The sequence below is a fragment of the Mustelus asterias genome, chromosome 16 (assembly GCF_964213995.1).
Source record: "Mustelus asterias chromosome 16, sMusAst1.hap1.1, whole genome shotgun sequence".
Taxonomy (NCBI): domain Eukaryota; kingdom Metazoa; phylum Chordata; class Chondrichthyes; order Carcharhiniformes; family Triakidae; genus Mustelus; species Mustelus asterias.
The window spans coordinates 9728079-9740781 of record NC_135816.1 but is presented as its reverse complement, the minus strand read 5'-3'; the positions used below and the strand labels follow the sequence as shown (position 1 = coordinate 9740781).

General features: G+C 46.5%; 1 protein-coding gene across 11 annotated transcripts in view; it reads left to right on the top strand.

The window, feature by feature from the left end:
* The first annotated feature begins 7945 nt into the window (after positions 1-7945).
* The window catches only part of tmco6 (transmembrane and coiled-coil domains 6), a 41218-nt gene continuing 36460 nt past the window's right edge, over positions 7946-12703 (top strand). For 10 of the 11 annotated variants that reach the window (XM_078231767.1, XM_078231762.1, XM_078231760.1 and 7 more), the window contains exon 1: positions 7951-8136. In XM_078231767.1, the coding sequence (XP_078087893.1) occupies positions 8046-8136 (91 nt within the window). In that variant the 5' untranslated portion in view covers positions 7951-8045. Of the gene's footprint in view, positions 8137-12703 lie in introns of all 11 variants that reach the window. The other variant, XM_078231765.1, reaches the window with a different exon arrangement.

The window sequence follows — 12703 nt, the reverse complement described above, 5'->3', positions numbered from 1 at the left end:
TTTTATATTATGAGGGTCGGGGGGGGGTTGCTGGAATGGGACAAAGGGAATGTAAATGAGGATACAGAAGGCTGAGAGGTGCTATAACTGTCCATTCAGTGATCAGAATGTGTGAATGGCAGAACAGAGGTACAGATGGTTAAGGGACTGCCTGAGGAATGTGGCAGTTGCCCTGAAAGGGAGAGAGGGGGCGGGGGAGTCGGGGCAAGGGGGAAGGAGAACTGGAATGGAGAAGTGGGAAAATGGAAGTGAGAAAGAAGGGTGATAAAATGGATGAATGAGATAAAGTAAATGGAAACGGGATGAAGGTGGAGGGGAGAGTTTATGCTCTGAAATTGTTGAACTCCATGTTCAGTCCAGAAGGCTGTAAAGTGCCCAATATTCTGATTGGACACTTTATAGCCTTATCATAGAATCATAGAATCCACGTGCAGAAGGAGGCCATTCGGCCCCTCAAGTCTGCACCGACCACAATCCCACCCAGGCTCTATTCCCATAATCCCATTCATTTTACCCTAGCTAGCCTCGCTGACACCAAGGGGCAATTTAGCCTGGTCAATCCACCTAACCCGCACATCTTTCGGACTGTGAGAGGAAACCGGAGCACCCGGAGGAAACCCACGCAGACACGGGGAGAACATGCAAACTCCACACACACAGTGACCCAAGCCGGGAATCGAACCCGGGTCCCTGGTGCTGTGAGGCAGCAGTGCTAACCACTGTGCCACCGTGCCACCCCAATGTTCCAGACTGAACATTGAGTTCAACAATTTCAGATTCAAAAGGCTGTGGATTCAAGTCTCACTCCAGGGACTTGAGCACAGAATTTAGGCTGGCGATCCGTGTGCGGATGTTGCTCTATCGGACGTGCCATTCTCAGATGGATATGAAAGATCCTATGGCACTCATTCTTTTAAAGGAGAGCAGGACAGTCCTGCCCAATGTCCTGTACAAATATATATCCCTCAAAAAGAAAAATATCTCTCATCCTCTCACTCCAAGTTACTCAGAACTTTCCTCACCTTTTATAACAGGACTTTATTTTCTTCTATTTCGAGTGTTCACACTCCCTTTGGCAGAGACAGAGCAAAGCAAAATAGGTTATTCCTAAATTCCTTCAAACTTACCTCTTTGGCTAAGCTTTGGGTCATCTGTCCAAATCGCTCCTTCTTTGGTTCAATGTTGTGTTTCTTTGATAATGCTCCTGTAATGCGCCTCGAGATGTTCCGCTATGTTACAAGTGCTATATAAAAGTAGGTTGATGCTGATCATCTTGCCTAAGCTGACCGGTCTACTATGCATTTTAACATTTTTTTGTTTTCAATCTAATATTTATCAACGCTTAAAATTCTTTCTGAAAGCCGACGTTAAGTAATAAATGGATGGAAACATTACTCAGTCCGGTGACTGCCCACTCACTGGAGAAAATGTTGGCTTGTTCCACTTTTGTATTCTTAAGCATCATCCAGTGCCTTTAGTCCTTTGAAATGGGACTCTGCAAATACAAGTCAATGCGCAACAGGTTAATAATTAAAAGACGGCATTCGGCTGCTGCAAATTTACAATCAATTTTTTAGCAGGCAGGGAATTAACTTACAATAGAAAAGCCAGATGGTTAAATTATAAATAACTTGTTTCATTTTGTTCTGTTCCGCTGTCTATCATCCTCTCACTCCAAACTACTCAAAGCCTTCCTCACCCTTTGTAACTGAACTTTCTTTTCTTCCATTTACAATTTTCCTGCTCCCCCAGGACACTTCCACAAATGCTTCGTTTTTCTTTCTTGAAATATAGTGAATGCTTTCCTCTACCCTGCTGCTTTCAAACTGTGGCCCTTAATTTGAGGCATATTTTTGTGCTTCGAGTATGTAAGCCTAGAGGTCACTCGTGGTTCAGTGGAGATAACTTGGAAAGAATAAAAGTCCCTTTCAACTGAGCTGGAGAGAGGCTGAACTGACAAAACCTAAGGCAGTGAGACTGAAACAATCGTCCCAATTTTGCACCATTGTAGTGAACGTTATGAACCTGCCAGGATTGTTCGAGAAATTCAAAGAATGATTAAAGAGCGAGCAACCCAGGATGTAAATCACAGCAGGCATTAAGATAAAACTTCTTTTTCATTTTATTTGAACATCTTTGCTGCTCAGTTGATGAAAATATCGGCTGTGGCAATAAAATGGCTTCCTTCTTGACAGACAAAGGTTGGTTTGGTTTCCAGTTGCTGTGGAACTGTGCAGTTGGATGTTCCGGATCACCAATGGAATGGTATCAGGCAAAAGATACTTGGATTAAACCTCCAGGAATCTGTCCAAACCGTTTATAACTCGACCAGAATCAATCCATTTCCGACAGTTCCTGCCAAGTAAACCCTAGGGGCGATGTTGCTTGCAGAACGTATCTACTAAAGAGGTCTTCGTAGTCTATGGTGTGATATCATGTCTTCATTAATGACTTGTAACTCTACACATATACACAGTAAAGTGTACAGCAAAAGAGTTTTTTTTCATTCATTCGTGGGACGTGGGCATCATTTATTGCACATTCTTGTTATCTATGTTTCTATAGGATATGAGGGAAGGCAGGATCAGGATGATCAGCCATGATCATAATGAATGGTGGACCCGGCTCAAAGGGCCAAATGGTCTCCTCCTGCTTCTATTTTCTATGTTTTCATCTCTAGGTCTTAACATGTCTCTGACCAACATCTCACTAACGTTAGGTCTAGGTTCATGCCCCTTCCTACATCTCTGCGTGGGTGATACTGCGCTCAGTTCCACATAGAATCCCTACAGAAAGAGGCCATTCGGCCCATCGAGTCTGCACCAACCACAATCCCACAAGGCCATATCCCCTTAACCCTACGTATTTACCCTGCTCATCCCCCTGACACTATGGGGCAATTTAGCACGGCCAATCAACCTAACCTGTACATCTTTGGACTGTGGGAGGAAACCGGAGCACCCAGAGGAAACCCACGCAGACACAGGGAGAACGTGCAGACTCCACACAGACAGTGACCCAAACCGGGAATTGAGCCCGGCTCTCTGGCGCCGTGAGGCAACAGTGCTAACCACTGTGTCACCATACTGCCCACATCAACCCTGTATATACCAGACCCTTATACTTTAGCTCCCCCAAGTCTTTATCCTATGGATATAGAGTTACGTTAGTTTACTTCAAGTCTCACATTGTTGTATGTCATCTGAATTTGCCTAGTTGCTACAACCTTAATGATATTCTAACATTATTGTTATTGTTATGGATAGAAGGGAATTATCTTTTTTTTTACAAATCCAGATAACTTTATTTTCAATAAAACCAAAACCAACTTCACATTCCAGGCAAGGTGAAGATATGTCCCCAGTACAGTACCTGTGTTACACAGACAGACCTGTCCACACCAGTACTGTACCCCAGTGTTACACAGCGACAGACCCATCCCCACCAGTTCAGCAGCACAAATTTCTCCTCCCAACACTCAGCTGTGAACAGGGAGTGTTTTATGATTTGCCTCCACCTTCAGGAGTGGTGGTACATTTCCCACCCCCTCACATGAATTTTGAGTGAAGCGCACCATTTTGGCAGAGGGTGTGGAACCTCATTACAAAGTGTTGACTCTGATTATGTTCTGGAGTGGGGCTTAAACGCCTGACCTTCTGATGCTTGTGTTCCCCCGTGGTTGGGCTTCTTTTGGCGCGCTCCTGGCCTGCAGCCTCATCCAATGGGAGCGCTGATCAGAAAATTCCAGCCTTGCTTCCCCACATCTTTCCACTGACCATCTTTCATTGATTTAGATGAGAAAGGGAAAGGTGTGGTTAGGGTTTCAAAGCCTCTGGGATTTTCCTCCCGTCTCTGGGAAGTGAAGATTAGTGTTCAGAACCCAGCGTCAAGCAAATAACCTGAGAGATCATTGGGTCACTAAAAAAATGTACTTTTAAATTTTCATTTGATGAATTAAGTTAAATTTCTTTTTGTTTGTTGATTATAAAGTCATCGGAGATGGGGGTAAAAAAGCTTGTTCATAGAATCCCTACAGTACAGAAGGAGGCCATTCAGCCCATCGAACCTGCACCGACAACAATCCCACCCTAACCCCATAATCCCACATATTTACCCTGCTAATCCTCCCAAAACTAGGGTCAATTTAGCATGGCCAATCCACCTAACCTGCACATCTTTGGATCGAGCGAGGAAACTGGAGCACCCGGAGGAAACCCACCTGGGCAACGTGCAAACTCCACACAGACAGTGACCCAAGCTGGGAATCAAACCTGGGTCCCTGGCGCTGTGAGGCAACAGTGCTAACCACTGTGCCACTGTGCCGTCCTTGTTGTTGATGCTGTTTAGCAACCATCCAATTCGGTATTTTAATATTCCCTGACTAGGTTTCAAAATCCTCCCAGGTCTCTGCCCTCCCCATCTTTGTAATCTCCTCCAGCTCCAAAACACTCTGACATTAGCTGCTCTAATTCTGGCCCTTTGAGCATGATGTGGAGATGCCGGCGTTGGACTGGGGTAAGCACAGTAAGAAGTTTAACAACACCAGGTTAAAGTCCAACAGGTTTATTTGGTAGCAAAAGCCACTAGCTTTCGGAGCGCTGCCCCTTCGTCAGGTGAGTGTTCACGAACAGGGCATATAAAGACACAAACTCAATTTACAAAATAATGGTTGGAATGCGAGTCTTTACAGGTAATCAAGTCTTAAAGGTACAGACAATGTGAGTGGAGAGAGCATTAAGCACAGGTTAAAGAGAAGGCGTATGGTGTGCTGGCCTTTATCAATCGAGGGACTGAGATTAGGAGTCCGGGGATAATGATGCAGCTATATAAGACTCTCATCAGACCCCACTTGGAGTACTGTGCTCAGTTCTGGTTGCCTCACTTTAGGAAGGATGTGGAAAAGATTGAAAGGGTGCAGAGGAGATTTACAAGGATGTTGCCTGGATTGAGTGGCATGCCTTATGAGGATAGGCTGAGGGAGCTCTGTCTTTTCTCCTTGGAGAGACGAAGGATGAGAGGAGACCTAATAGAGGTGTATAAGATGTTGAGAGGCATAGATCGGGTGGACTCTCAGAGGCTTTTTCCCAGGGTGGAAATGTCTGCTACGAGAGGACACCGGTTTAGGGTGCTGGGGGGTAGGTACAGGGGAGATGTTAGGAGTAAGTTTTTCACACAGAGGGTGGTCGGCGAGTGGAATCGGCTGCCGTTAGTGGTGGTGGAGGCGAACTCAGTAGGGTCTTTTAAGAGACTCCTGGATGAGTACATGGAGCTGAATAGGATGGAGGGTTATAGGTAGGTCTAGAAGGTAGGGATGTGTTCGGCACAACTTGTGGGCTGAAGGGCCTGTTTGTGCTGTAGTTTTTCTATGTTCTATGTCTCCAGCCGGGACAGTTAGTGAGATTTTGCAAGCCCAGGCAAGTCGTGGAGGTTACAGATAGTGTGACATGAACCCAAGATCCCGGTTGAGGCCGTCCTCATGTGTGCGGAACTTGGCTATCAATCTCTGCTCAGCGACTCTGCGCTGTCGTGCGTCGTGAAGGCCACCTTGGAGAACGCTTACCCGAAGATCAGAGGCCGAATGCTCGTGACCGCTGAAGTGTTCCCCAACAGGAAGAGAACACTCTTGCCTGGTAATTGTCGAGCGGTGTTCATTCATCCATTGTTGTAGCATCTGCATGGTCCCCCCAATGTACCATGCCTCGGGACATCCTTTCCTGCAGCGTATCAGGTAGACAACGTTGGCCGAGTTGCAAGTGTATGTACCGTGTACCTGGTGGATGGTGTTCTCACGTGAGATGATGGCATCCGTGTCGATGATCCGGCACGTCTTGCAGAGGTTGCTGTGGCAGGGTTGTGTGGTGTCGTGGTCACTGTTCTCCTGAAGACTGGGTAGTTTGCTGTGGACGATGGTCTGTTTGAGATTGTGCAGTTGTTTGAAGGCAAGAAGTGGGGGTGTGGGGATGGCCTTGGCGAGATGTTCGTCTTCATCAATGACATGTTGAAGGCTCCGGAGAAGATGTTGTAGCTTCTCCGCTCCGGGCAAGTACTGGACGACGAAGGGTACTCTGTCCGCTGTGTCCCGTGTTTGTCTTCTGAGGAGGTCGGTGCGGTTTTTCGCTGTGGCGCGTCAGAACTGTCGTTCGATGAGTCGAGCGCCATATCCTGTTCTTATGAGGGCATCTTTCAGCGTCTGGAGGTGTCTGTTGCGATCCTCCTCATCTGAGCAGATCCTGTGTATACGGAGGGCTTGTCCGTAGGGGATGGCTTCTTTAACGTGTTTAGGGTGGAAGCTGGAGAAGTGGAGCATCGTGAGGTTATCCGTGGACTTGTGGGACAGTGAAGTGCTGAGGTGACCGTCCTTAATGGAGATGCGTGTGTCCAAGAATGCAACCGATTCCGGAGAGTAGTCCATGGTGAGTCTGATGGTGGGATGGAACTTGTTGATGTCATCATAAAGTTGCTTCAGTGATTGTTCACCATGAGTCCAAAGGAAGAAAATGTCATTGATGTATCTAGTGTATAGCATCGGTTGAAGGTCCTGTGCGGTGAAGAGGTCTTCTTCGAACCTGTGCATGAAGATGTTGGCATATTGAGGTGCAAATTTGGTCCCCATGGCTTTGAGCATTCCCAATTATAATTGCTCAACCATAAGGGGCCCCAAAATAGTACAAGTGGGTTCCAAAAATAGTATTGGTGGTTGTGCCTTCAGCTGCCAGTGTTTTCCCTACATTCTCTCCTTAAATCTTTTTACTTCACTATCTTCCTCTGAGTGTCAACTCAGCTCAGAGCACTCGTGCGTCTGATACATAATGTGGTGGTTCAGCTCCCCCTCCGAAACCGAAAGTCAAGGCTAATACTGCAGTGCAGCGTGGAGTGAGTATTGGAGGTTCTGTCTTTTAGGTGAGATGTTAAGGCTCTCTCTGCCCTCTCAGGTTGGTGCAAAAGATCCCACGGCACTATTTGGAAAAAGTGTCGCGGAGTTACCCCTGGTATCCTGGCCAATATTCATTCTTTAATGAACATCATGAAAACAATTATCACATTGGATCATTACCACGTTACAGTTTGTGGGAGCTTGCTGTGTGCAAATTGGCTGCCATTTTAAAGTTAAATTTAAAGTTTATTTATTAGTCACAAGGCTTACATTAACACTGCAATGAAGTTGCTGTGAAATTCCCCGAGTCGCCACAGTCCGGCACCTGTTCAGGTCAACGCACCTAACCCGCATGTCTTTCAGATTGTGGGAGGAAACCAGAGCACCCAGAGGAAACCTATGCTGACACGGGGTGAATGTGCAAACTGCACACAGACAATGACCCAAGCCAGGAATTGAACCCGGGTCCCTGGCGCTGTGAGGCAGCAGTGACTGTGTTTCAAAATGCAATTCATTGGCTGTGAAGTGCTTTGAGATGCTCCAAGGTTTTGAAAGGCATGACAGGGAGTAAATCTTCTATTTTTTAAAGTTACTGCTTAAAACCTAGGCTTTCATAAAATCCCTATGGTGCAGAAGGGAGCCATTCGGCCCATCAAGTTTGCACTGACTCTCCGACAGAGCATCATACCTCGGCCTAGCCTATCCCTGTAACCCCATGTATTTACCCCACAAATCCTCCTATACTACGCATTTTGAGACACTAAGGAGCAATTTAGCATGGCCAATCCACCTAACCAGCACGTCTTTCGGACTGTGGGAGGAAATCGGAGCTCCCGGAGGAAACCCACGCAGACACAGGGAGAACGTGCAAACTCCGCACAGAAAGACAAGGCTGGAATTGAATTGGTCACCCTGTCCTGTTATTTGACTATACTCTGTAAAGCTGTTTGGACCACTGGACCATGCTAAAGGCGCTGTGTCAATGCAGTTGGTGAGGCAGTGTGAGCTGCAATGGGACCTCCGGGGCTGCAGGTGGTGCTGCAGCGGGAGGTCAGCGGGCAGTGCGTCATCAGTGCGCGCCGGGAGCGGGATGTGAGCAGCGCCGGAGGCCGGGCCCCGGGCTCGGTGTGAGGGTGAAACCCGGGGACGGGGCAAAGCAGAGACCGCCGACATGATCCGGGGGACAGGGCCCGGGATTCGCAGCCGGAACCGAGTCTGCGGCGTGGAGGAGATTAAAGCTCGGAGGCGGCAGCAGGAGAGGGGTGAGGGAGAGCCTAGGGCGGGGGGGCGGTATGGATGGATCGACCCCTTTCCCCCAGTTCGGGTTGGTGTCCTGAGTGCGGGTGGCATCCTTGCCGTGTACCCCGTGGCTGCAGGGCTTGCTGTGTTGTTCTATTTAATGTAAAGTTAAAGTTTGTTTATTAGTGTCACAAGTAGGATTACATTAACACTGCAATGAAGTTACTGCGAAAATCCCCCAGTCGCCACACTCCGCCGCCTGTTCGGGTACACTGAGGGGGAATTTAACATGGCTAATATACCTAACCTGCACATCTTTGGACTGTGGGGGGAAACCGGAGCACCCGGAGGAAACCCATGCAGACACGGGGAGAACGTGCACACTCCACACAGACATTGACCCAAAGTGGATTGGCCATGCTAAATTGCCCCTTAGTGTCAGGGGGATGAGCTAGGGTAAATACATTTGGTTATGAGAATAGGGTCTGAGTGAGATTGAGGTACGTGCAGACTCGGTGGGCCAAATGGCCGCCTCCTGCAGTGTGTGATTCTATGATTCTAAGCCAGAAATTGAACCCAGGTCCCTGGCGCTGTGAGGCAGCAGTGCTTACCAATGTACTGTCCTTTCTATTGGCATAGGGGGCCTGGAATGCAGGTTAGCTGTCTGGGCTTCTGAAATGATCAACGATGGTTCAGATATCTGCAGTAGGTCCACAATGAGCACTGTCTGAGGTGACTATACAGCTGTTTGGCTGTGTACCACTGCCAGTTTGTTGTGGCCACGTGGTCTGGATGCTGACCATTTGACCAGATGTTAAAGGGCGCAGTCTGAGCATTTCGGTCATAATACCACTTTCTACGTTTTCATGCTGCATGAGGGTGCCACTTGATTTCAATGTGCAGTTGCAAATGGGCCTTGACAGCAGGGATCGTGGTCCTGGTGCACCTGGAGAACAGTCACTGTGCTGATGAGGGCAGACCCTGTCTTAGCACATTTTGCAGGCTGAGGATAACATTGTCGAAATCTGTGTGTTCTGGGGCACATTTCTCATGTAGATGCTTGGCTGAGCACACTGCCCATTCCATCAGGCCGTTGGACAGTAGGTACAGGGGACTACTCATGATGTGCTCAAAATCCCATGTGTTCAAAATCCCATGTGTCTCCTGAACTTGTTCGAGACAAACTGGCAAGTCTTGTCTGTCTTTATCCTCGGAGGGATGCCGTGTGTGCTGAGGTGTCTCTTGAGCTTTCCTATGACTGTGTTGCTCCTCTTGTTTGACAGGTGGTAAAACCAACCAGAGTACGAGTCAACAAGGACCAGTTGCTGTTTACTGTTACAGTCTAAGATATTTGCAACCATGGGAGATCTGGGATATCTTGAGCTGCAGTCCTTGGCTTGCTGTGGCTTGAGTATGTTGCATCTGGATACTTCCCTCCCCATGTCTGCATCCATTGAGGGCTAGTATAGGGATTCCTTTGACCGGTATCTGGTTGCTTCCAGCTCTGGGTGCCTTTGGTGGAGTTGCTCAGTGTAGTTGTCCCTCTGTAGAGATTTGGGGATGATGAATTGCTGCTCACGCAGTATCAGCCCATTTTGCACAGTTAGCTCCTCTCTGATGGAGAAGAATGTACAGAGCTCACGGGGAAGCTCCCTTTCAGGACTTGGGCAAGTCTTTATAGTGTCATCATGGAGCTGCCTACGTGTGAGATCTGCTTGTCAGGCATGCTTGACTTCCTCGATTCGAGATTGTTAAATGTTGATACTTTGTGGTTCTATTCTTTCTGAGAACTCAGCATGCTGTTGAAAGTATCAATGCTTTAATCATTCTGAACTCCTCTCTACAAATGTGACCGTCCGACAGTTTCTCCAAAATAACATCAGCAACTACTTGCATTTATATATCACTTTTAAGATGGTACCTTTCGAAGCTGCTTCACAGGGACGCTTTTGCAGCAACCTGGTACTGGGATGGATTAAGGAGATACCCGGAGAAGTTGCAAAATGTTTCAGCCATGGAAGAGCTTCAAGAAGCATATTAAAGTAGGAATGAGTAAGATGGAGAGGTTTAGACTGGGAATTCTTGAGGAGAGCTAGCTGAAGATGTGGCTGTCCCTTCCAGAGTGATTAAAATCACAGGGCAGATTTTTAACAATTGGTACCAGCCGGCTATTGAATCAACTTTACTTCAGAGGTCTCCAACCTTTTTAAGCACAAGAGTCTAAATGCAACACGAGATCTTCTCTTAACAAGTCAACATTACTAAAAAATGTACGCTGTGCATAACACTCACCTATTCTAACATGACATTCATGCTTGCACACTATATGTGAGTGCTGTGAAGTCTGGGTCGTAGTTTGAAATGGCCAATCTCATAAAGTCCATCAGATGGACATCTGTGAGACGATTGCGATACTTGGACTTGATGATTTTTCTTCTAGGATAAAGCCATCTCACAGAGGTATGTGGAACCAAAGTAGGCCTTCATCTTGAGTGCACAGGATGTCAGACGAGGGAACTTCTCTCTGTTTGCAAATCCCCAAAAGTCTTTGCCCCTTGACTTAGCTTTTAGCTCTATATCAGTTGGCATAATGATGATTTCCACGTCAAGTCCACTGTTTTGTTCAAACATCTGCTGGAATTTTGCTGTTCCTCTTGGAGGCCCCTAGCTTCTCACTCATCCTTTTATTTTCACCGAGCTTATTCCACGTTTTGGCACCTGTGAGAATCCCATCGCCTGACTCTCGCGGATATTTATCACGGTTCAGCAAGCAAAGAGTTGATTCGTTCGTCGTTTTGTCTTCACGGGTATCCCAAGTCCCTCAGAGTTTTGGTGTAATTTGGCAGGCAACGATATTCGACTTCGAGACTCCCGGATCGACATCTCGATTGCGATCGACTATCTGGAGACCACTGCTTTACTTCAATCCAATTTGCAATAATGTTCAGTACAGTTCTTGTGTGATACTCTTACCTTATCTGTTCAAAACCTGCACCCTCGCCAGTGATGGGCTAAAGCTATTTAGTGAAAGGCAAGTAATGAAGAGAGACTGGATGGAGTAGCAAGTTGGGTAATGGCCGACTCGCCTCTGAAGATTCAAGGTGCATGAACATTGATTGGATTTAAGGACCCAAAAGTGACTTGAATTTTAGGAAGTCTCAAATCAATTCACCCCAAAGAGGCTGGGTCCTCCAACTCATTGCAATATCTTGAATGAATTTCGATGTCAACTTTGTTGTGTATTCATGGTATGTCTAGTGTTTCCTCACTCGCGGCTTTGCAGTGGAACAAAGACACGTGTGATGATGTCTTCTGCAGTTTAAGGCAGTGTAATATCCCAGCCTATAGTGTTAACATCTTCTGAATAAAGTTCTTCAGTTGTTTGAACCTCTCAGGCCTGCCAACTTGATTTTAAAACCACCACATAAAAACTAGTGACGAGGCAGTCATATGGTGTTTGTAGGCACCCAAAAAAAATTAAAATCGTCGCTACATGAAAGCTGGCAACTGGGAAGCCAAACAATGCAGTTACCATAGGAATTGAAAAAAAACCCAAAGGAAACAACCTTGGAGAGTAGCAAGTATCCTGCAACAACAAACTTAGAGCTTGGGGGTGTTGTAGGAAAACTGGCTGAGCTCAGATTTGCCTGGCTTTGGGGAGAAAAGAAGCAAAGTTGGTGCTATAAATTTGAGAGTTCATAAGCACAACCAAGAAGATGAATCAGTGACTCCATTTGTAGTTTTATCCTGAAAAGATGAGCTGAACACTGCAAATTCAGGGATGTATTACACGAAACCATCAGAGATTGATTAGTCTGTGGTTTAAGGAGTGAGGCAATTCAAATACAGTCATTAACCAAAAACAATTTGACCTTTTTTTAAAAAAAAGCTTTGGAAGTTGCTGTATCCATGGAATTAGCAGCTAAAGAAGCTCAACAGTTGAGTTCACAAGATGTTGGCCAAAACTCAAATGCGAGCACAGACTCGCACTTGCCATTATTGTGCAAAAATAGAGCACGCAGCAGCAGATCGTTGGTGCGCAGACATAATGTGCAGACGTTGTGGGCAGAAAGGGCCGCATTGAATGCGCTCATTGGAGATTGAAACAAGCTTCAGGCAAAAGTTGCAGAAAGCAAGATCCGAATAAATCAAATGGGAAGCTAAATAAATGAAAAAGCAAAAAGGATGCGAGAAGAAACTCTATTCACAGTCCAAAAATGAACTGTCATTGAATGTACTGGCTTTTGCTGGTGAAACAAACTATTAACTGAGTCACTCCACTAGTGGACGATCGGCCACTGGAGATGGACACCGGGCTGCAGCCTCGTTGGTACCAGAGACTGTTTATCAAGAAAAGTTCCAACATATTGCTCTGAAACCCTTGAAGGTCGTGTTAAACACTTGCACTCAAGTGGTTCTGTTCAGGGGCCGTATTGATGTAACAGAGCAATTGAATGGACGGATGGCAGAGTTTTCTTTGCGTATAGTCAGAGGAAACTACCCAGCACTAATGGGAAGAACTTGGCTGGAAAAAAATCAGATTAAGTTGGCCCAAGATAAATCTCATGACAGATTCCAAATCAGGTCTAC